The sequence below is a fragment of the Rhinolophus hipposideros genome (assembly GCF_964194185.1).
Source record: "Rhinolophus hipposideros genome assembly, chromosome: 6".
In the NCBI taxonomy this organism is placed as follows: domain Eukaryota; kingdom Metazoa; phylum Chordata; class Mammalia; order Chiroptera; family Rhinolophidae; genus Rhinolophus; species Rhinolophus hipposideros.
The window spans coordinates 67,501,453-67,527,996 of record NC_138052.1 but is presented as its reverse complement, the minus strand read 5'-3'; the positions used below and the strand labels follow the sequence as shown (position 1 = coordinate 67,527,996).

At 34.7% G+C, this 26,544-nt stretch overlaps 1 protein-coding gene across 1 annotated transcript in view; it reads right to left on the bottom strand.

Annotated features, from left to right (window-relative positions):
• The window catches only part of CCDC150 (coiled-coil domain containing 150), a gene marked incomplete at its 5' end in the record, with an annotated part of 67,777 nt that overhangs the window by 12,945 nt on the left and 28,288 nt on the right, over window positions 1-26,544 (bottom strand). The window contains 8 exon segments of the mRNA XM_081051817.1: window positions 1,060-1,229; window positions 2,025-2,118; window positions 3,222-3,391; window positions 4,269-4,397; window positions 9,476-9,535; window positions 9,979-10,086; window positions 10,857-10,940; window positions 17,911-18,024. Coding sequence (XP_080907943.1) covers window positions 1,060-1,229; window positions 2,025-2,118; window positions 3,222-3,391; window positions 4,269-4,397; window positions 9,476-9,535; window positions 9,979-10,086; window positions 10,857-10,940; window positions 17,911-18,024 — 929 coding nt within the window.

Below are 26,544 nucleotides of genomic sequence, written 5' to 3'. Positions count from 1 at the left end.
GAAAGACCTGGAGGGGAATGTGCAACTTCCCAGAAGGTATGTGATTTAGAAAAGGGAAGCAGATCAGTCCCCACCAGGTGAGGCTCACTGAGCTGAGCTCACTAACAGAACTAACGAAAGCATTACCTGTAGCATTTGGAAAAAATCATTCAATATAAAGAGATCCAACCAAAAGAGTGAAACACATACTTTTGTTTTAACCATTAATAAGTAGTCTTGAGCCAACAACATTTCATCAGAATTTAAAATTTGCACAGATCACAAATCCAAAAAATACCTTCTCTGCTTTAGCTTATACCGTGTTTCCCCGAAAATAAGTCCGGGTCTTACATTAATTTTTGCTCCAAAAGATGGATTAGGGCTTATGTTCAGGGGATGTCATCCTGAAAAATCATGCTAGGGCTTATTTTCCGGTTAGGTCTTTTTATCTGGGAATCACAGTGCCTGTCTCGTATGTCAATATGTTCACTACCTGAAAGCAATAAAGAAGTATGTGTACATTGCATTTTCCTTGGGTATAAATTTTCACAGAATGTCACTAATATCTAAATCATATTTACCTAGATACAGCTTAAGACAAAGCTTGAGTGGCTTGACCTGAACTTGATGGTTTGACCCAACTAATCTCAGGCCCAAACTGAAAGCCATTTGAATGGTTAGCATCTGCTTAGATGGAGTCATCCCACTCCTGGATGGGAATAACCCATCTCGGCTTTTGTTATTCCTTTTCCAAGTCATACTTGTAAAGGACACATAAGCTTTTAAAAGAAAAGGCTTGGAAGAAATATGCAAGTGTCCCTTCCAACCAATAATCTTTACATTTTGGTTTAACTTTCATGTGCAGAAGTTTGATACTAGACGAGGGAGGAGCGGAAAATTAGCATGCCCCACCCAGCCAGGTAGTATCTGCTGCTCAAGTGTGCCTGGCTCCTTAACATGGATCTGCTGGGAGTACTAGTTCAAAATAGGAGAAAAGGGTTTAGCTGGTTTATGTGAATGAGCCAAACTTACTCTCCCAGAGGCTCTTCCCTAGTTTCACTGTGACTATACTGCCCTTACTTGAAGGTTTCCAAATTCTGTCGTTCAAGTTCTTTGTTTTCCAATTTCTCTTGGATTTGATCAAGCTTTGTTTGCAGATGATTATTTGTCTGGAGAGCCTGCTCCAGGCTCATAGCCAGTTTCCTGTTGTCTTCTCTAGCCACGTCTAGAGATTTTTGTAGAGGCTCCATCTGAAAGAAAGAGGGTTTTTAATTCCACTGTAACAGATGCAAGAAGTCCATAACACTGTTTATTCACTCCTGACCCTGTATCATCAAGTGCCGCTGAAACAATAATTACTTGGAATCACAACCAGAGATTCCAGATGCTTGGAATACATACAAGGATGTGCGAACTTCCTATGGACGTTGATTTGGAGACTCTTAGAAGGCAATGGGAAGGGTATACCACGATGATCACTTAGAGAACTTTGGAAAATAGAGTCAACTTAATTTATTCTAATTAAAAAATTTTTAAAGTAGTTAAATTATCTTTCCTGATCCTATGGCCTTTGGTCTCATTGCCTAGAGAGATAAGAACTGGCAACTATTCCTTGTATATCCTTCCAGAAAAAGCTTATTTATATAAACTACCCACGTGTATTATGTGTAGATACATATTCCTGTGTGGCTACACCTGTGAGCACACATGAGAGTATGTGTCGCCTTATAAGTAGTGGGAGCACTCTGACTGAGGGTGTAAGTTATTCTCCAAGCCCTTTAACTTCTGCAATCATTTATGCATTAATAAATGAAAAGAATGTGAACCATATAAGACAAAGAGAACTGGCATAATTTTGATCCCAACAAATGACTTCCTGTAAGACTGCAGACCCTTTTCCCGTTTGTAAATATGTCACTGTCCAAAACTCAGACTTGAAGAAAAAAGAAATTTACCTGACTGTTTTACTCCACTTTTCCAACATAGCAACATCCCAATAAAACAAAAAATATGAATGTTATCATCTATAAAACCCTGGCCTCTACCTCACTGTTGTGCTGTGCATCCACGACAAGCATTCTGGCCTGCCACTGGTCCACTTCCGCTTCCAGCTTCTGCACCCTCTGCTGATTTAGAGCCCTAGAAATGGGAAGCACAGAAAGAGTGACTATAGAAAAGAACCATGTAGGAATGATACCACTGGGAGTTACAGGGCACCCTTCTTCCAAGAAGCTCAGACAGCACACATAGTAGGCAGGCTATGGACACTCAGAGTGTCTGTGAGTTGGGAGATGACAATTAGTAGCCTCAGCTTTAGGTTAAGAAATTAAGGCTCCAATGGATTCAAAACTTGTCCCTCTATGATTCAGTTTGGCTTGATACATGAAACTACATAACAACTTACAGGCTGGTAATTTTATTATATATGTATTTTATAAATGTGTATCAGCAGTACAAAAATATATCACCTCTACATGAATTGGCTTGATGTTGAGATTTTTGCTTTTAAATACAGCAGCTACCTTGAATTTTATTGTGAATGGTAAACAATATTTTTAATACCATCCCCTTGAATTTTTTAAGTTTAGAATACACATTCATAATATTTAAAAAACAATAAAGATAAGCACAATGAAGAATATAAAACTCACTTGTTCTCTCACAGAGGCAATAATGCACCACTAACATACACATTACAATATATTTTAGAGGCCTTATTAAACTCAGACCTTTGTTCATTCACCAAAAAGGAAAACTCTTACATAATTTTTGAAACATTTGAATATTTACAAAACATGGCTAGAAGTAGTTCTCAGAATGATTCATCCAAAATAATTATTAATCTTTAAATAGGACACTAATAAATAGATAATTCAAACTAATGTAGGCACTTACCTTCAATTATCTTGACAATTACTATTCTGTAATGGTAAACCTGACCCAAGGGCAGGTTTAAATGGTATAGAAAACAGCAGGGGTGAAATAACAGTATTTGATAAGAATTTCTAGAATACAGACTCCTTTACATCATTATAAAATATGGGCAATGAGAATTTTTGGAAATCATATTAATTTCTAATTCCAGATTTTCCCTAACTGTAGTTCTTTAAACACCATTTTATTAGATTTTCACAAATGAAACAATATAAAGAGACTTGGTTTCTTGACTGCACATGGCTCCTTACTACAGTGTAGCAGAAAAATACAAGTACGTACAAAGGCAGAAAAACAAACTCTAGTACCTTTCTTTCTTGAGGCCTGCAATCTCTGAATCCCTCCGCCCAAGCTCTATTTGTACTTTTTCCAGAGCACCTTGCATCTTACTGTGAGAAGCCAGCACATTCTCCAACATGATTGTAACTTTGCAGTTGTCTTCTTTAGCTTCTGCCAACTGTCGCTGAAAGTTTCCCACCTAATAGGAAATGAAACCAGACAAAGATATTTGATTTGTTTGGGTTATTCTGCTGCTGGTGAGTCCCATTACTTCTTGGAAAGAGTATGGAAGGTAGGCATGGTAGAATGCTAAGAGGAATAATTAAAGTATATTTTACTTTTATTTTGTTCCTTAAGTTATTGTGACTTTGAGAAAAAGAAAACTAGACCCCAGATCCCATGGATCCTATGGAGAACTCTGCAGTGCTTCCCAACTGTTGTCATGTCACAGCACACATACGTAGTAACAGGAAACATGAGGATCAACCATTTCTTGGGTCTAGAAGTGGTCCCAGGCTAGCCTGCTCTGGCCCTGGTCAGCTATCTTATGATCGGGGCAGAAGAGAATACATGTGAAACCCATCAGAATTATCTCAGGAATAAAGACCATAAGAAAAAGTGGAAGCTGCTGAAGAATGATATAACTCATGGCCCTCTTCAGAGAGACAACATCTAGCACCTCCTGTCAAGGAGAAGTTTGAGATGTGACCTGTTTTCTCTAAGCACACACACTGTTAGGTAGAAAGCATTAATTTAACGTGAAATTATAGCAGTTAATATCATGTTAATAAAGCATAAGTAGGCAGGTTATTACCAAGGTCAGATGTGTTTCAACAGAAAAAATTAGGACTTTTGATTATTTTAAGACAGGAAGTTGAAAAAATTGGGAGTTAAATTATGTATATTTAAGGAAGAGATTTTAAAGCTCTTCTAAAGTGATTTTTTTCTTTAGAAAAAATCCTCCTCTGATCAGTCGTCCTTCTTACTAAAGATAACGAGAAATGAATATGGCTTAGGAAAGATTTTGTAAGCTCCACTCCCCAGTAACAGATGTTCAGAAGGGACCAATGACTTACCTTCTTGCTCTCTCTGTCCTCTAAAGCCTCGAGGTCCCCTTTCAACTTCTGACTCTCTTTCAGGGCTGTATCACGGCACCTCACGGCTTGTGAGAGGTCCTCTTCATTCTTTTCAAGAATGGATTTTACCTTAGTAGGAAAAAAAAAGGAACGATAAATGACTTTGCCAAAGCTCAATAAATCAGTAATTAGAATAAGACACAGGAATTTAGAAACCAAACTTAAAATGTTTAATTAAATATGCTTATCTATTATAAATAAAATCAGCTTCATTAGCTGCTTTTCCCTTTAAAGAAAACTATAAAGCAAAAACGAATTTGTGTGAATGAACATGGGCAAACCTAATATGTCCATTTCCATGAAGGTAGTACAGAATAAGAGCACAGGGAGATAAGACTGTGAACATTAACATATAAAATGGGGGAGAAATTGATTATTATGAAGTTCAAAAATACAATATAAATGCACAAATATAATAAAAGCAAAGATAAGTAAGTACCTAATAGTGACACGAAAATAGTGTCACAGAAGAATGAATCCTAATCAGAAGTATATTTTATATCCCTGAAACACTTTTAGGCTATCTACACAATCATTTTAAATGATCTTCATACTATTTTAAATATTACTCTTTAAAAAACATTTTATTTTGAAATAATTACAAACTCACAGGATGTTGCAAAACTAGTTCAAAGAGTCCCATGTACTCTTCATCCTGCTTCTAATGGTGACAGCATCTTACATTGCTGAGGGTTCAACATCAAAACCGTGAAACTGACTTTGGTACATTACTATTAACTAGATTAACCAGACTACAGAATTTAACTTTGTTTTTGCCATTTTTTAAAGCTACATTCATCTCTGTATGTGTGTGTACATGCACATAGGTCTATGCAATTGGAGCTCATGCATGTTATTTGTGTGACCACCACCATCAAGATACAGAACTACTCCATCACTGCAAAAGAATTCACTTGTATTCTTTGTATTCACTACTTCTTTGTATTCACCCCTCCCCCAATCCATTCCTGATTTGACAGCTACTAATTTGTTCTCTATCTCCATAGTTTTGTCATTTCAAGAGTGCTATTTTAAGTATTTTAGTGTAACTTCTGTATATATAATATTCACATTATCCTTTTAATAGCTTTATTGAAGTATAACTGATATACAATAAGCTGATATACAATATATATATACAATATATATATTTACAATGTACAATGTACTGATATACTATATATATATTTAAAATGTACAATTTTGACATATGTAAAAACCCTTGAAACAATAATCAAGATAATGACAGGTTCATCATCCCAAAATTTCCCTTATGCCTTTTTGTAATCTATTCCCCTTCTGTCTCTCCCTGTTCCTACACCTCCACCCAACGCAACCACAAGACAGATCTGTTTTCTGTCACAATAATTTTTATTTTCTAGAATTTTATATAAATGGAATCATATTGTATAATCTCCTTTTTGAATGGCTTCTTTCACTCAGCATAATTATTTTGAGGTTCATTCAATTTTTTGCATATACCAATAGTTAATTCCTTTCTGTTACTGAACAGTATTGTATTATATGGATACATCACAGTTCACCTCCTGAACACTTGATTCATTTCCTGCTTTACACTATTACAAATAGAGCTGTTGTGAACAGTTGTGTATAAGTCTTTGTTAGACATATGCTTTCATTTATCTTTGGTAGGTACTTACAGAGTCAAATGGCTGGGTCATATGGTAGTAGTATGTTTCACTTTGAAGGAAACTACCAAACTATTTTCCAGTGTGGTTATACTGTTTTACATTCCCTTTAGCAGTGTATGAGAGTTCCACGTGCTCCACATCCTAACACTTGGTATGATCAATTTTTCAGTTTTAGACATTCTAATAGGTGTGTGGTAGTATCTCAATGTGGTTTTAATTTACATTTAATTTGCATTTCCCTAATGACTGATGTTTAACATCTATTTAAGTGTGTACTTATATCCATATATCTTTTTCAGTGAACTATCTGTTCAAATACTTTGCCCTTTGTTTTAGAGTTCTGTCTTAATGAGTTTTGAGAGTTTTTAATATATTCTGCAGCCATGGCTTTTATCAGATATGAGATTTGCAAATATTTTCTCCCAGTCTATAGCTATCTCTTCATTCCCTAACAATGTCTTTGAAGAGCATTAACTGTCAATTTATCTTTTTTTTTTTTTCCTTTATGGATCATGCTTTTGATGTCAAATCTAAGAAATCTTTGTGGAATCCAAGATCTCAAAAATTGCCACCTATTTTTCCTTCCACAAGTTTTACAGTTTTAGGTTTTACATTTAGGGCTCTGATCAATTTTGAGTTACTTTTTATACATGGTGTGAGGTAGGGCTCAAAGATTTTATTTGTTTCAAATGTGGGTATCTGATTACTCCATCACCGTCTATTGAAAAGACCATCCTTTCTCTCACTTTTGTTGAAAATTAAATGTTCACAAAATTAATTATTTTGAATAAGTAGCACATCCACTTTATTCTTAAGGTATGAAAGGGTAAAGTGAAATCTCCCAGCCACCCAGTGTCCTTCCAAAAATAATGTTGCCAACTTATGATTCATTTCAGAATATTCTATGCATTACAAGTAAATACATATGCATATACAGTTGACCCTTGAACAATATGGGTTTGAACTGTGTGGTTCATATAATTTGTTTCTCTATCTTCAAGCGTATTCCAAACCATGGATACACCATGATTTATTTAGCCAGTCTCTTACTGATGGAATTTTGGTTGCTTCCAGTCTTTTGCTATTAACAAAGAACATTTCAGTAACTTATAACCATGTTATATGTACAAGCTAGTATATCTGTAGGAAAAAGTCCTAGAATTGCAATTGTGGGGTGAAGTGATAAACATTGCCACACTGCCCTCCACAGGAGTTGTACTACTTTATACTTCCAACAGCAACAAGAATGTCTTTTCCCCATATCTTCCTCAACATTATTATACTTTCTTAAAAGTTTTCACCTGTAACTTAAATACTTAAATACACCTGTAATTTAAAATACTTTAACTTTTTCTGTAAGGATCTAAGAATAGTACAACTTGTAATACACAATTTACAATAGTACAACTTGTAAGAATAGTACAACTAAGAATGCCAACTTGTAAGTTCTGAAAATCTTTTGTTCTAGATTTTGTTCTAGAAAAGTACACAATGATACAGCTGACCTTTGAACAACAGGGGTTTGAACTGTGTGGTTCCACTTACATGCAAATTTTCTTTTATAAATCTTGTACTGTTTTTGATCCACAGTTGGGAGTCTACGGATGTGGAGGGCAGATCATATGCATTGACCTATGCCATTTTATTATATATAGGGGACCTGAGCATCTGTGGATTTTGGTATTCATGGGAATCATGGAACCAATGCCCCACAGATACCAAGGGGCGACAAGTTTTGGGGGAGTCAAAAATTGTACACAGATTTTTGACTGCACAGGGAGGGAGTCGACGTCCTTAACCCTCGTGTTGTTCAAGGGTCAACTGTATAGTTTTTGGAATTTTACCAGTGTTTATAAGAAATATACCGTGTTTCCCCCAAAATAATACCTAGCTGGACAATCAGCTTTAATGCGTCTTTTGGAGCAAACATTAATATAAGACCTGGTCTTATTTTACTATTTTACTATAATATAAGACCGAGTCTTTTATAACATAATATAGTATAATATGATATGATATGATATGATATGATATAATATAATATAATATAATATAAGGTCTTATATTAATTTTTGCTCCAAAATATGCATTAGAGCTGATTGTCTGGCTAGGTCTTATTTTCGGGGAAACACAATATATATATGAAAAGGCCACTAGCAAACATGTTTACAGACAAGCTATAGTACCTTCTAAGTTTAAGTATCAAGCTAAGATGGATGCTCTAAAAAGTTTTCTTTGGAAAATATTTTCCAATATTTTATTAATGTATTTTATTAATGTATTTCTATTTTAAAATTAGGCTTTATCTAAACATTTTACTGCAAACATTAAGATTAGGTAGAAATTTTGAATTAAAAAAATCAAAATAAGATTTAAGAAAACATCAGTGGTTACTGTTAATCCAAATCTGATATTTCTATATCTAAAAACAAAAATTAAGTGAAAACCAAAATGATAGTTTTTGAGCTACATCGTCAGTTTTCCCTAATTTATGAAGAACCTAATTTCCTGTTATTACTCATACCTCCAGACATTATCTTTCTGGATTGTTACTACTTTTCTTCACTGTTGTATAAATCTGAAATTTCCTTATGATTTAATTTGTGGTCTTCACTTACCAAATCCTGTTTAGGAAAATTTGATGACTCATCATTTATTAATGGTCTTGAGGCAAGAACGTCTATTTTACCTTCCAGTCTTCCCTCCATGGTTTTAATAGCATTCAAAAGAGTCTTTAGAGAGATTCTTGAGTCTCCAATCTCCTGAGAAGATCTCACAGAAGTCAGATTAGGTGCAAAGGTCACATGGCGTGCAGAGTTTGGAATAACACTGGGTAAAGCAACTGATGAAGTTCTTTCCTTTATACTGGGTCTACAACTTTCAAGGAATTTTGAAGACGCAGGCCTCTCTGGAGATTTCCTTTTTCTTGGAGGCATCACCAATTAAAACAATAAAATCAACTAAACCTAGAGTAATTTTTCAAAAGAGTGGCCTCTTTACTAAGAGAAACAACACATGTTCTAAATGAAGCTGCGATGGAAAATACGTGAAAATATGTTCCAGAAATCACACTGTAGAGTATGTCCTAGTGAAGAAGTAGACCTTAAATCAAATTCCCTGTCAGAGAGAGGATCTAATGAGACCCCCTTCACCAGTACAATCAGATGGTAGAACCCTAACAGTATTCCATTTGGAGATACATTCTGGTTCCCTGGTTACTAAGGATATACATATACAAATGTTATAGATACAGAAGTTACACAACATGCTTATACTGAGTGTTAGTTTTTGAATTGCATATGTGGTAAATTTGTAAATCATTGAGATGAATCATTTTCTGTAACACATTCTTGGATTATTTTCCTCACAATGTGTTTTATATAACGTGTTTATCTAACTTTCTGTATTCATTTGTTAAAATGTTATGTGACCTACAAAAGGCTTTCAATCTCAGTAGCCACCAGGCTGACAAGTAAGCACCTGCTCTACTAATACCTCTTTCAATTGCGCTGTCTGTTGCAGGCGTGTCTTGTTGATACTGAGCCCTGAGCTTGCCTATAATTCAAAAACCAGAGATACTTGTTTTTTATGTCTGCCAAAAGTTTTAAAAGGGTTCAAATCAAAAAACCACTTCCTCTATGAAAACAGTTTTGAATGCTTCCATCGTAATGTGCTCCCATGAATGTCATAATACAGTCTATTTGTTTCTGAAAGGCATAACTTTCTATTCTACAATAAAGTTTATTGAGCACATTCTTAAGCCTCCAATTAGAGCAGAAGCAAGGTGAATGTCGCAGACCTACTTTAGGCATCTTTATGAATTCCTCTATGGCTTAGCAGAATGGTGTACATAGCGGATATTTAAAAAAATGCTTGTTGAACTGAGTCAAGTGACAGAATATTCATTTTTCTGGGCTTCTAAGATAAGCTGGGAAGAAAGGCATAAATTTCTTAAAGACTAAAATAATTTAACAGCAAGCTGTAGGTATTAATCACACCTGAGTATATTTGCCCTCTAGAGCCTTATTCAACTTGCGTAGATGGTCATTCTGTGAACAAGTTTCAGTAAAAGAATGTAGCTGTTCTTCCAGCTGTTTAACTTTTATCTGGGGAAAAAAACAGAATAATAATAAAAAAAATATGCCTCGTTAATGACATTTATATCTATCTATATTTATCTATATCTATATCTATATCTATATATATTTACGCTTATATACTCCAAAAGGAAAAAAGATGTCATGAGTTTTGCAAAAATCTTTAAAACTTGTAAAAACTAATCCTAAGTTTTTCTAATCATGCAAAGAATGGTATTTCAACTGAAATACGTAGCTATTTCAACAGCTAAAAATAGGCTATATCCATTTACATTTACAGAGCAGAGATAACTCACTTGATTTCTACTGCTTATGGATACTCTAAATTAACATGACTCACGAATATAACAGTGGGACTTTGTGGGTAATAAATTCCAATTTTAAAGGAATTGTAGTATCTAGCATTCAAAGCCTTTTTGAATATAGATAATTAGAATTGTTAATGTGAAAGGAGGAAACAGTCTTGTGTCTTTACTGATAGAATTATAAAAATTGAATAAATAGAATTATTATATGCTGAATTATATTTTTAAACTACCTCATAAAAATGACTACTCACATCTTTGTCTTTAGAGAAAATTATCATTTGGGGATAGGTATAGGAACAGAAGCCACCCAGATTTTAATGTGGTAAACAAACTCATGGAGGTTCAAAGGCTTGTCAAAGTTGTAGAATTAGTAAATGACAGAGCTAGGTCCTCTCAAAATCCGGCAATATTTGGTTTGACAACTGACATTTAAAAATTAGACAACAAAAGTCAGAAAATAAAATCTCATACCTGGAGTTTTCCCTTTTCATAGGCCAGTTTATTTTTACTCTCAGTAATTTTCCCCAAGACCACATCTACCTGCTGCTGGGCGAGCTGATAAAGTAAACACAGGGATCAGTACCTCTAGGCATAGAAGGGAATAATCATTTTCCTTTTTTATTTTCACTTTTTTTAAATTAAAGTTATTGGGGTGACAATGGTTAGTAAAGTTACATAGATTTCAGGTGTACAATTTTGTAATACATCAGCTATATCTCACACTGTGTGCTCACCACCCAGAGTCAGTTCTCTTTCCATCACCATATGTTTGACCCCGTTTACCCTCTTTTACAACCCTTCTCCCCCCTTACCCTCTGGTAACCACTAAACTATTGTCCGTGTCTATAAGTTTTTGTTTCTTTATTTGTTTGTCTTGTTTTTGGTTGTTTACAGTTTTATATACCACATATCAGTGAAATCATATGGTTCTCTACATTTTCTGTCTGACTTATTTCGCTTAGCATAATAATCTCAAGATCCATCCATGTTGTCACAAATGGTACTATTTCATCTTATAGCTGAATAGTATTCCATTGTGTATATATACCACAACTTCTTTATCCAATCATCTATCAAAGGACACTTTGGTTGTTTCCATGTCTTGGCCACCATAAATAAAGCTGCAATGAACCTTGGAGCACATATGTCTTTATGGATAAATGTTTTCAGATTTTTTGGGTAGATACCCAGGAGCAGGATTGCTGGGTCATATGGTAATTCTTTTCTTAATTTTTTGAGGAACCTCCACACTTCCTTCCATAACGGCTGCACCAGTCTGCATTCCCACCAACAGTGTATGAGAGTTCCATTTCCTCCACAGCCTCTCCAACACTTGTTACTATTTGTCTTGTTGATGATAGCCATTCTGACTGGGGTGAGGTGATATCTCACTGTGGTTTTTATTTGCAATTTTCTGATGATTAGTGATGTTGAGCATTTTTTCATATGTGTATTTGCCATTTGTATGTCCTCTTTGGAGAAATGTCATTTCAGGTCCTCTGCCCATTTTTTAATTGGATTGTTTGTTTTTTTGCTGTTAAGTTGTATGAGTTCTTTACATATTTTGGATGTTAACCCCTTATCGGAGGTGTTGTTTACAAAAATCCTCTCCCATTTGGTTGGTTGTCTCTTTATTTTGTCAACGGTTTTTGTTGTGCAGAAGCTTTTTAGTTTGATATAGTCCCCTTCATTTATTTTAGCTTTTACTTCCCTTGCGTTTGGAGTCAAATTTTCCTTTTTAAACAAGTATGTACACCCACCATTTCTATAGTAATGAAACCAGTATTCTCTTTTATTTGCTACCTCTTAGTTTTTCCCTCCTCAATCACAGTGCTAACAGGCAACATGTAGGAAGACTGCTAATGAAACTACAGGTACTTTAAGAGTTCTAGAGTTTGTTCTTCTTTGTTTATTAATTCTGTTTTTGTTATATCAATTATTCCTTTGTGGTTGTGATCCAATCCAGATGTGGGGTGGCTATATCAGTGGTTACAGATATACAGTTTGAGGATTATATACTTTTTGAAGAAAATGGGAGGTACAAATTATCACAACCATTCGGACAGTTGGAGATGCTTGTTATCATAGTAAAAGACAAATTAAAAAATCTCTGAATAATACACATTGGTTGGAAACTCACTGATCAAACACTCAGGACAGTATTTTCTGGGACAAACATTACCAAAGGCTCTATATTTCATGAAATTACATATTTTCATCAAATAGCCTTTACTAATGACATTTCCCTCCCATGTCTTTTTCCTCAAATTTTATCAGAAAAAATAAGAATTAAGACAGTTCTTTTGATTGAATTTTGGGCCTTATTGGTACTTTAAGAACAATATTAGTGATTGAATATGGAAAATTCACCTTCCACAATCAATTTCAGTGTTATATTTTAATAACAGGAAATACTGATATTTGCCATATGTCAAACTCATCTTCACAAACTCAACTGTGGGGATAATACAGACACAAGCAAAATGTGACTGAGAACACAATTTCTTAATCACTCAGGCAGACTAGCTGCACTATGAATAATCTGTAGTGAACATGGAGTTTATATCTTGGTAAATATTGACATAATTCACTATTTCTGGCTTACATTTCCTGTATCTATGAGTAATAGAATAGGGGCCTTTTAATCACTTAAAGCCAAAGAATTTAGACATTTCTTTTATGTTCAACTTTAGGCAAGTTGATAAAGATGAAATCACATATTAGAGATATTAATTTACATGAGCTATCCCTCACTATTTCTGACATCTGTAGTGCACTTTATTTCAAGATTTGTGAAGCCAACACACTTGTTTCCAAGTAAAAGCAAAAACACATTCCAAACTAGATTACTATATAATAACACATAACTCATTTTTTCCTCCGTTCAAAAATATTTTCATGAGAACATATGTTCTACAAGAGGTCATACTAGTCTGGATTGTTTTCTCCTTTGTAGTTTCTTTCACTCAAAGAATTAGGCCATTGTAGATATTCTAGACTTGATAAAAATGTAGGAAAAGCCAGAGAGAATCATTAGTCCTTGTATACCATCTACCCTAAAATTTAGGTATACCATCTACCTAAAATTTAGGTATACCATCTACCCTAAAATTACGTACATTTAATATAGAAATGTATACCCAATATTAGGTATTAGTGTAATGAACTATTACGGCCATCTAAGTATTTGTCTATCAGAGCAATATTTCACACATAATATACATACGCGTACCTTGTTGTTGTTTTTTTAAGATTAAAAAAAAGCTATGTGTTGCTCCCATATAGATATTTTTTAAAGCATGCAGACCAATAAAGTGTTGTTTTCAAAATAGCTTTCGGGAAATGTAGATTGTTATCAAAAACTAGAAGGCTAGAATGGAATGATGTCAGAAACACGGCAGCATGAAGGGTCCCTCTTGATCTCTTCCCCTTGAAGTTACCACAAGTTGAACAGCTATAATTCAAGAAAGGATTCCCTGTCCAACACACAAACACATCTGAGAGATCTGCACATTGAAACATGAAGGTGGACACACTGGGGTGAACAGGGAAGGAAGGAAGGGAGAAGTGCAGAGACAGGAGCTGCCAGTGTGGCCCAGAGATCACTGTAGTCCTGGGAGGGGGGAGGACTGGGACTGCAGGTGCACTCTCTCTGTGGCCCTGAACAATCCTGCCTGAGTGACCAGCATAAAATAAGGCTGAACCCAACGATCAAGGCAGAGGCCTCAGGGCAAAGACCAAGTACAGAAATGCTACAATTGTGGTCTGCTAGGCAGAAAACAAAGCCATGGAGCCTGGCTGCCTCCCCACAACCTCCCAGAGCTCACCTCCCTGTCACCCTCCCAATGTTAGCAGCAGGCGTCAGAAAAAACGATAGCAGTGTCAAATTAAGGAGCAGAATATCAACACTCCTGAGAACTAGAGAGACAGTTCCTGAATTAGCACAGTGTAGCTAATTCCAGTGACAAGGGAGGAGCTATAGGGTTGAGGCAGCTGTGTGTTGCAATTGCCATTACTCAGAGGAGGACAAAGTCTCAAACACACCAACCATCTATCCCAGTCTACCCCAGCCCCATCTCGCAGCTGATCCCAGAACGAGCACATAGGGCTGCTGAGGCACACAGCTCTGCATTTGGCTACAGAGGCAACACTGGATTTCTGAGGTTCAGCACCCCATTGCCCACCACATCCTCCCACAGGGGTGGTGCCCTGAGACGGAGGTGACCTGGTCACAGAGTCGCCCACCTCCCCAGGAAATCTTCCACCACCACATGAAGCTGGAACAGGGCAAGAGAAAATAAAATGCTCCAGTACTACCTACTGGAAAACAAAAGAAAGACCTCTTCATATCAACTTACTGCAGAAATCATTCCATAAATGCCCAAGAAGAGAAATAATTCATCTATTACCATGAATAACCAAGGTAAAAAGGCAGCTCAGAAAGAAAATGAAAAATTTCCAGAAAAGAAACTTAAAGACATGGAAATATGACTTAAATGACAGAAAATTGAAGATTGCAGTTCTGAAAAAACTCAACGAGATGCAAGAAAACTCAGATAGGCAGCTTAATGAACTCAGAAATAAATTCAACAAACAAAATCAATATTTTACCAAAGAGAATAAAATCTTAAAAAAGAACCAAATAGAAATTCTGGAGCTGAAGAACTCAATATAAGAGATAAAGAACTAAATAGTGAGCTTAGGAAATAGAGCTGACCAGATGGAGGAAAAAATTAGTGATATAGAAGATAAAAATCTGGAAATGATGCAGATAGAAGAGAGAGACTTGAGACTTAAGAGAAATGAAAGAACTCTACAAGAACTATCTGACTCCATCAGAAAGAGCAATATAAGAATAATGGGTATACCACAAGGAGAAAAGAGGGAGAAGGGCACAGAGAGTCTGTTTAAACAAATAGTTGACAAGAACTTCCCAAACCTATGGAAAGAACTGGATCCTCGAATCCAAGGAGCAAATAGAACACCTAATTACTTCAATCCCAACAAGCTTTCTCCAAGGCACATTATATGGAAGCTGTCAAAAATTAATGACAAAGGAAGAATTGTCAAAGCAGCCAGGGAAAAGAAGACAGTAGCCTACAAAGGAAAGCCCATTAGGTTATCATCAGATTTTTCAGCAGAAACTTGACAAGGAGGGAGTGGAATCAAATATTAAAACTATTGAAAGAGGGAAATTACCAGCCAAGAATATATCCAGAAAAGTTATCCTTTAGAGATGAAGGAGGAATAAAGACCATCCCAGATATATAGAAGCTGAGGGAATTTTCCACCACAAAGCCTGCATTACAGGAAATACCGAAGGATGTTATTCTACGTGAAAAAAAAAAGACAAAAATGATACAAAACTATGAGTAAAATTACTAACAGACAGGCAGAAGCAGAAGATGGTAATCCCTACACATAGAGCACTATACATTTAAACATCACATAAAGGTAAAGGAGATAAAAACATAAAAAAAAGAAAAAGAGAAGAAGACAATTTGCTACTGTAACTTTTCTCACTGAGGTTCTCAGTGTAAATGGACTCATTGCACCATCATTAAAGGCTGAAATGGCAAAAATAAACCTAGAATTAGGAAGTGTGAGGAAAATAAATAAGAGAATAATATTTATACAGGGATACTGTATGCTAGGCCTTCTGATGGGCACTTTACACACATTATGACATTTAATCCTCAGTCTGGTAAGATGGAGATGACCCTCTTTGTGTTCTACTCAATCAATGTTTCTTAAACTCCCATTGTGCATTAGGCACTATGATAGGCAAGGGAATATAAAGATTAGTAACTACTGTTCTTGCATTAAAAGAGTGAAGGCAGATGCATGATCAGGTCAATTTCTAATTGATGTAGTAATTATTCTGATACAGTTATGCATAGTATGCTGTGGGAACCTCACAGGAAGATCCTTGGCCGTCAAGGCCATAGAAGTTAAGAACCTGCTCAAGTCACACACTAAATGGAGCTAAGGGTTGAAACCAGTTCTGTCTGGGTTCAAATCTGCATGTGGGAGGAAGGAGGGGGCATACACAACACACTCATATGTGTACCTCCAAAAATCAATAAGAGGTAGCTTTTATTGAGAATTTCAAGTGTTAACTCTCATAGAACAAAAATATACTGCCAGCATTGAATGGCAATAGGTTTAATGACATAGCTAAGATTAAAACAAAAAAAATTCTGAAATCTCAACCTCATTCCTGAGACTCCTACAGCCAATTGGAACACTTCTAGGCAAGCTTGGTCAGAGAAGAGTCTATGTGGAAATAGATCTGCAAGCTGGAGCTGAGGTGTGGGCTATCACTAGGAGACCTTAATCAAGAGTTGTAGTCTGCAGGCAAGAATCAACTTTGACCAAATCACTAACAAGACCCGTCAAAGTCAATAATAAGGTAAGGCCACAGGCCTGCTCCCTGGCATTGGGGGCATGAAAGAAATCAGGCAGATTGAGATGTGGTCTTCCAGAAGGACCAAAACCAGGTAGGCGGATGAGCCCAGCTGAGGGCTGACCAACAAGCTAAGGACATGGATGAATCTTTAATCTCAGAGGAGGGAGGGTTGGTCTGAGATAGCACCAGGAATGAATGAGAGCTATACATCTTGTCACTCCAATAGGAACTTAAAGGTTTTTTTCCTGGGTCAGTACAGATACCAAGAATTCAATAAATGTTAGCTACATGTTTAACATGTATTATATTAACTTAATCCTCAAACAACCCAGGAACAATAGTATTATTATCCCCATTTTGACAGATTAAGAAATTGAGGCTCATAAAGATATTAAGGATTGTCCCCAAGAATTATTGAAACCTAGGCAGTCTGGCTTTAAAGCTAAGAAAATGTAAAAGGATTTATACTTTATGTAATTTTTAATTGTTGGAGTAATGAACAGTTTATGACACAGAGAGAATTTAGCTCAGATTAAGATGAACCCACATTAGGGCCTTCCATGGAATTTTCAAAGATTATTTACATGTTACAGAAGCAATAACTAATTTTTTTCAAGTATTCAAAAGGACATAGGAAACTTATTAACAGACCAATCACCTGCTTAACAGACCAATCACCTCTTTAAATCCCCTTCACTTGGAGAAGCTATTTTAAGAACGCTACAATTTATTTGTAATTCATTGACCTTGTTAAATAGTTTTTAGAAATCAAAGTTACATAATGGAGGAAACTCTCAGATAGGGAAAAAAATACAAGTTTTTTCCTCATAATTTATGAGAGAGAAAATGTTTTTAAAACATTAGAAATATTTGTGCTTTTCAGTTTTATAGATCATCTGTGTAGGCAGATGTTTAAGCTGCATTAAATTCTTGTTTTCTTAAATTCTTTATTTTTTGAATGCTGTAGGGATTTCTGCCATATTTAGCCTGAATTATTCAGGACTTATGGTAATTATTAAAATACAAACAAATGAAAATACCCATCTCCTGACTTCTGAATTTTTTTTAACTCATTAGTCATTAATTCCTACCTTAGACTGACCTTTTTATACCCACCCCATGGTAATCAGAAGTCTCTTGTTGAAGTCCTAGGGAAGCCATCTGATCTGCCAGGAGCTTATTCTTTTCCTCTAGGGTCTGCAGGTTGTGAGTTAATACATTTACGTCTGCCTTTGAAAAACAAAAGGAAAAGAGGAATCCATTTATTATCTATAAATAGATAAATATATCTATGCCAGATCTAAAAATATTACCTTATTTAAAAACTGACATTTGTAACTATAAAATAGAAGGCATCTTAAGAACATATTCCTGTCTTTATATTTAGGGATTATCAATCTCATAGCTTTATGATGATTCTTTTCTTTTATATTTTGTCATCTTTTGTAGTTGTCTTCAGCAGGAGGGTTATTATAAATTACACAGTTCACATTTACTAGAAATGGAAGTCCTTTTGGTACTTGACATTTATTTAAATATTAATTCAAGCTTATAAATAGAGATGCAAAAATCTTCCACAAAATATTAGCAAAATGAATCCAGCAATATATAAAAAGGACAACTAATCACGACCAAGTGAAGTTTGTCCCAGTAACACAAAGCTTGTTCAACATTCGAAATCAATTTGCATAATTTACATCAATAGACATGAGGAAAACCACATGAACATCTCACTAGATGCAGAAAAAGCATTTCACAAAATTCATCATTGATTCATGATAAAAACTCAGCAAATTAAAAATGGAAGGGAACCATTTCTAACTGACAAAGTTTATGCATAAAAAACATATAACTAATATCAATCCTAATGGTGAAAGACAATATTTTTCCCCTAAGATTGGCAAAAAGACAAGGATATCTCTCTGCTCTTACCATTCCTAATCAATATCATACAGGAGGCCATAGTTGGTGCAATAAGGCAAGAAAAAGTAATAAAAGACATACAGATTGGAAAGGGAGAAATCAAACTGTCTCTTTACAACGAACATGATTATCTACATAGGAAATCCCAAAGAATCTACAAAAAAAATAAAATAAAATACTAGAATAAGTGTGTTTAGTAAGGTTGAAGGCTACAACATCAAATCAATTGTATTTTTATAAACTAGCAAAAAGCAACTTGAAACTGACATTTCTAAAAAGAACCACTTATAACTACAAAATCCATGAAATGCTTTATACAAATCTAAAATACTCAATATTTTACATGCTGAAAATTACAAAATATTGATGAAATAAAAAAACTAAATAAAATTGAGACAGAATTCATATTCATGTATTAGAAGATTCAGTATTGCTAAAATGTCAATTCTCTTTAATCCCAACCACAATTCTGTGGGGTAATTTACCAGGCTCCACCTTTTGGTGGGGTCTGGACTCTGGGGCTAGAAAATATGCCTTATAAGAAATACTAAAGGGAGTTCTTTAGGATAAAAATAAAAGGGCAGTAGATAATAACTGGAATCCACATTAAGAAATAAAGAAATAAAGAGTAAGGGAAGTAACACAGGTACATGTAAAAGTTATATAAAAATGTTAGGCCATAAAGAAAACTCTTCATAAATTTGAAAGGATTGAAATTATACTAAGTATGTTTGCAACTACAATGGAATAAAATTAGAAATCAATAAAAGAAGGACATTTTGGAGATTCACATATAGAAGATGCCAAAAAAATGTATACACATTTTAAGAAAGGAAAAAACTGTATTAAAATTGTAATACTCAATATATACTGATAACAAAAGATGAATACAAATCATGTGTATACATTTTTTTGGCACCCCCAGTATATGGGAAAAGTAACACACTTCTAAAAAAATCAATGGATCAAAGGAAATTACAAGGGAAATTAAAGAATACTTTGAGATGAATAAAATGAAAATACAACATGACAAAACTTACAGTGTTTAGCTAATACAGTGCTTAGAAGGAATTTTACAGCTATAGACACCTATATTAAAAAAAAACAAATATTGGCCTTCAGAGGAGAAGGCAATGTTAAGAAGATAGAGAGGCTTTGGAATGACCATACACCAAGGGATGTCGGGCAGCCACCAGAATTTGGAAGAGGCAAGAAACAGGTTTTTCCCTAGAGCCTCAAAGGGAGCATAACCCTGCTGACCCCTTGATTTCAGCTAAGTGGAACTTATTTGGACTTCTGGACTTCAGAACTTAAGAAAAATTGAAGCCTGAGAGATGAGCACTGTTGTCAAGTCTCCACAGCTACACAGAAACGCACGTGCTGCGTTCCATCATTCCTTGAATTCAAAATGATACTGATGCATAGCACCTAATCAAGTCCCCAGGTTCCAGTCCCACGCCCAAGGAAGCTACGTCACCTCCATCACGACTGTATTGTCTGCTATGTTGTTTCATGCTGGCTTTTCTCATTCATCATTTTCCTTGTTGAGATAAAGTTCAATAAACTAACCCCCCCCCCAAATATCTCAAATAAGTAACCTAAGCTTCTATCTTAAGAAACTAGAAAAAGAGCAAAATAGACCCAAAGCAAAAGGAAGAAATGAACTAATAAAAATTAGAGCACAAATAGAATAGAGAATAGAAAAATAGAGAAAATCAGTAAAACCAAGTTGGTTCTTTGAAAATATCAGCAAAATTGACAAACCTTTAGCTATACTAGCCAAGAAAAAAATAGAGAAAACACAAGTTACTAATGTTCGGAAAGAAAGAAAGGACATTACTACTGAACTTACAGAAATAAAAGGGGCTTCTATGAACAGGTGTATGCCAATAAATGAGATAACAGATGAAATGGACAAATTCATAGAAACACCTAAATATTGAACTGACTTAAAAAAAAAATCTGAATACACCTATACAAGAAAAGAGATAAATCAATAATAATAAAAAACAAATAAGACAAAACAAAAATTTCCCACAAAGAAAAACCCAGAAGCAGATGGCTTCACTGGTGAATTCTACAAAACATTTAAAGAAAAATTATCACCAATCCCTCACAAACTCTTCCCCAAAATTTTAAGGGGAGGAATCACAAAATCACTTTAAGAGGCCAATATTATATTGATACTAAAACCAGACAAACACATTACAAGAAAACTACAGAACAATATTCCTTATTTATATAGATACAAAAATCCTCTACAAAATGCCCGCAATCCAAATCCAGCCACATAAAAAGGATTATGCACCGAGACCAAGAAAAATTTATTCCAGGAATTAAAGCTTGATTCAACATTTGAAATCACTTGAAGTACTACACCATAGTAACAGAGTAAATGACAAAATCCACAGTATTATTTCAATAGACACAGAAAAAGCATTTGACAAAATTAAACACAGTTTCAGGATAAAAATTCTCAACACACCAGGAATATAAGGTAATTTCCTCATCATCACGATAAAGGGAATTTACAAAAAGCCCTCAGCTAACATCATGCTTAATGATGACAAACTGAAAACTTTCTCTCTAAGATCAGAAACAAGGATGTCTACTCTCACCACTTCAGCATAGTACTGGAAGTTCTAGTCAAGGCAATTACACAAGAAAAAATAAAATAAAAGGCAGCAACGTTGAACAGGAAGAAATAAAACTCTCTATTTATAGATAACACAATTTTTATAAACACAATTTTATGTGGAAAATATATCAAATATTGTATTAAGATTGCAATACTCTCCAAAACAAATTGAATAGAAATCCTATCAAAATTTCACCTGTCCTTTCTTTGCAGACATGAAGAAGCTAATCCTAATTTTTAAATAGAAATGCAAGGATCCAGAATAGCCAAAATAATCTTAAAAACAAAAATTTGGAGGACTTGCACATCTCTATTTCAAATATTAATACAAAGCTATAGTGATCAAAACTGTGTGGTGCTAGCATAAGAACAGACATATATATAGATCAATGCAATATTAGGTTGGTGCAAAAGTAATTGTGGTTAAAAGGTTAAAAATAATTGCAAAAAACACAATTATTTTTGCACCAACCTAATCGAATTAAGAGTCTAGATATAAGCCCATACGTCTATGATTAATTGATTTTGACAATTAATTGATTAATTGTTTACTTAATTGATATTTTTCTATAGAAAGCATAGTATTTTCAACAAATGGTGCTGGGACAACTGGATATCCACAGGCAAATAATGTAGTACTTGAATCTCTACCTCATACATATATAAAATTAACTCAAAATGGACCTAACTATAAAATGTACAACTGTAAGAGTCTCAGAATAAAAAACAGGTATAAATCTTTGACACCTTGGACTAGGCAACAGTTTTCCAGATGTGACACTTAAAGCACAAGCAAAGAAAAAAACTAGGTAAAATGGTTTTTCATATCATAAAAATCTAAAACTTTAAAAAGACAATCCATAGAATGAGAGAAAATATCTGCAAATCATTGATAAGGGTCTACTGTCCAGAATATATAAAGAACTCTTACAACTTAACCCAGTTTAAAAACAGACCAAGGATCTAAACAGACATTTCTCCAAAGAAGATAGACAAATGACCAATAAGCACATAAAAAGATGATCAACATTAATCATTAAGGAAATGCAAATCAAAACCACCATGAGACACCATTTTTGCACCCACGAAGATAGCTATAAACAAAAAATGAAAATTATGTGCTGAGGATGTGGAGTAATTGGAACCCTTGTACATTGCTAGTGTAATGTAATTCCACTCCTAGGAATATATATCAAAGAATTGAAAACAAGTACTTAAACAAATACACACACATACTAATCACCACAGCCAAAAGGATGAAAGAGTGCAAATGTCCATCAATAGATGAAGAGATAAACTGTGGTGTGTATGCAGGGGTTAGAGCACCAATCCCCAGCACAGTTGAAAAACCATGTACTCGTATATCTTTGACTCCCCCCAAAACTTAAGTTGTCCCTCAGTCTCTGCAGGTTATTGGTTCCACGACACCTGCGGATACCAAAATCCACAGGTGCTCAGGTCCCCTAGATAAAATAGCATAGATCAATGCATATCATCGGCCCTCCGCATCTGTGGACTTCCAGCCACAGGTCAAAAAAAGTACAGTATTTATTGAAAAAGATCCATGTATAATTGGACCCATGCAGTTCAAACCCATGTTGTTCAAGAGTCAACTGCATAAATAAAAATCTTAAAAAGAATCAACACTATATATACACAATAAATATTACTCAGCCATTAAAAGGAATGAAGTACTGATACATATAACAATGTGAATGAATCTCAGAAAACATGCCAAGTGAAAGAAGCCAGACACAAAAGTCCACACGTTGTATGATTATATTTGTATGAAATACCCAGAACAGGTACATCTAGAGAGTCAGAATGCAGACTGGTGGTTGTCAGAGGCTGGGGGAAAGAGGGAATGAGGAGTAATTGCTTAAAGAGAGTGAAGTTTCCTTCTGAGGTGATGAAAATATTTTGGAACTAGACAGAAGTGATATTGCACAACATTGAAAATGTACTAAACGCCACTGAACTGCTCACTTTAAAATGGTTGATTTTATATTTTATGTACTGCACCCGAATTGAAAAAAATAGTGAGATACTTCACACCCACTAAGATGGGTAGAATAAATTTTATTTTTCATTTTTTTAATATTCAAGTAAAAATTTCTTGACCTTATTAAGTAAGAATCTTATATATTTAATATTGCTTCAAATTTATCATAGGAGTTACTTCCCAAAAATGTTAATCACAGATGGATTGAAAGAGTATTGAAAATGTGGAAAATTGGGGAAATGTGGTAATGTTTCTATATAAGTATACCACATTGTAAGTCCAGAGTCCAGGTAGGTCCAGAACTTTTTTAGATTCAAAGCAAGTACATCCACATCTCAGTGGTGGGAAGCCCAGTCTTGGAAAATCTTGAAATCATGAACATCCTTTATTTAACATTTTGCTGGAACAAAGCTGAGCTGTAAGGATAGAGACTGCTGTTTGTGTGATAAATTTTTAAAGCAGACAATACCAAGTGTAAGTAAGGATGCGGAGATATTGGAATCCTCACACATTGCCGGTAGGATTGTAAAATGGTACAGTCACTTTTTAAAAGTTTGGAAGTTTCTGATAACAATAAACAGACATCACATGACCCACTAGTTTCACTCCTAGGTGTACAACAAAGAAAATTTAAAACATATGCTCACCAAAAAATCGTGCAAACATTCATTGTGTTGTTTTTAATAGCCAAAAGTATAAACAGTCTGAATGTCTATCAACTGATGAATGGATAAACAAAGTATGATATAGTCATACAACAGAATATTATTCAGCTATAAATAGAAGGAAGTACTGACATATGCTACAATATGGATAAATTTTTTTGAAAGCATCATGCTAAAGTGAAAGAAGCCAGAACTGAAAGGGTACATACTGTTTGATTCTATTTATATGAAATGTCCAGAATGGATAAATCCAGAGACAGAAAGGAAAATAGTAATTGCCAGGGGCTGGCGGTAGGGGCGAATAGGGAGTGACTGCTACTGGGTACTGGGTTTCTTTCCGGAGTGATAAAAAGGTCCTAGAATTAGATAGTGATACTTGCACAAACTTGTGAATATACTAAGAAACCATTGAATTGTATATTTAAAGAAGGTGAATTTATGGTATGTTAATTATATCTCAAAAATAAAAGGAACTAGACCAGTCATTCACCTGACAATAATATGAACCTTGAACTATACTTTGAATGATATACAAAGATTAACTTGAACAGGATCATAGACCTAATGCAAAACCTAAAACTATAAAACTTCTAGAGAAGAACAAAGGAGAAAATCTTTGTGCTTAGGTTAGGTAAAAATTTCTTAGATATAATACAAAAAATATGATCCACAGAATTTTAAAAATTGATAAACTAAACTTCATCAAAATATAAAACTTCTACTCTTTGAAAGAACATGAAAAGATAAAACATGCAATGAAAGAAAATGTATGTAAAACACATACGTGACAAAAGATTTGTTTATATACAAATAGAATATTTTTACTTAAGAATTAATATGATTATATTTTAAAAATCTCTGAAAAATTAACAGTAAGAAAACAAAGTGAATTAAAAATGGTTAAAAGACTTGAAGAGACAATTCAAATTGTGGATGGCAGATAAGCCGATGAAAAGACACTCATTTTCAGTCTTTGGAGAAATGCAAACTAGAGCCACAATGATTATCACTACACACCAGTTAGAACGGCTACAACTAAAGGAACTGACAATACCAAGTGCTGTCGAGAACATAGAGAAACTGGAACTCATATATTACTGATGAAAATGCAAGATGATAGAGATCTTTTGGAAAACAGTTGAGTAGTTTGTTATTATGTCAAACATCTATTTACTATAGGATCCAGAAACTCCTAATATTTACCCAAGAGAAATAAAAATATATGTTTATTTGTGAATATTTACACAGGCTTTATTCATAATTGCCCAAATCTGGAAACAACCCAAATGTCCTCCAATTGGCAAATGGGTAAAGAAACTGGGCTACATCCAGATATTGAACATAAACGATGACACGGCATGGATGAATGCCAAATGCCTTATGCTATATCAAAGAAGCCAGACTTAAAATGCTACGTATTGTATGATTCTATTTACATGATATTCTGGAAAAGGGACAGAAAAACAGATTAGCGGCTGCCAGGGGATGTGGATGGAGGAAGAGATTGATTACAGAGGGGCACAAGGAACTTTCTGGGGTGATAGAAATGTCCTATATTTTGATTGTGGTGGTGGTTACATTATTGCATGTGTTTGTCAGAACTCCTAGAACTGTACACTAAAAAAAGGGTCAATTTCACTGTATGTAAATTATAACTTATAAGGCCTGATTTTAAAGAAACCATAGCTTTACAAAGAATATGCATTTTAAAAAAATATCAATTAGACCAAAAAAGTAGGATTCTATATAAGCATTATCATTTGGCCTAATACAACCTTTCTACTGAGCAAGTATCTTTCAGTCCCATCAACTTACACTCAGACTGCCTTAAAACAACTGAAATCAAACAAGCAAAATAATAATTCTACTTTAAAATCACACACATAACGCATTTGCATTGGCCATGGAACATTCACTAACCTTTTAAAGCAAAAAGCATTAATGAATTTAATAGTAGTCACCAATTTTCCCAAATTTTAAACAACATTATTTGAGGCCAAAGGGACACTAGTAAAGTCCTTGCCACAGGAAGTAGGTTTCATGCAATGATTTTTAGGGTGGACTATTTTCAGTTTACTTGATACGAGTGACTAAACCACAGGGGGCAGCTTGGTGAATGGTATTTGAGCTTGGGCTAAGAATTTAGCTTTCCTCCTGCTCCAATTTTCAAATTAGAAGTTCACATATATATGGTAATACAAATGCTGTTTAGTTGAGCCAGAAGCCAAGAAACAGTCAAGGCTTGATGACTGTATCAACATCTGTTGTTGGATTTATGGTCTGGGGTCGGCTGATTCTCCTTGACGGTCTAGATATATTTTCTAGATAGCAGTGATACATAATCTGAACTCTCTTCAAATTTTGAAACGCAAGTGGCAATGTCTTAAAGAGTGTTTTTTTATTTGATTTGAATAAGAACTGTATTTGTTTTTCTGGCCATTCCATCTTTTTAGAACCCAGAAAAAGGTAACTTGCAGATAAAGTGGCAGGAGCTAATAGGTACTTAGGAAGCCTAAGTTAAC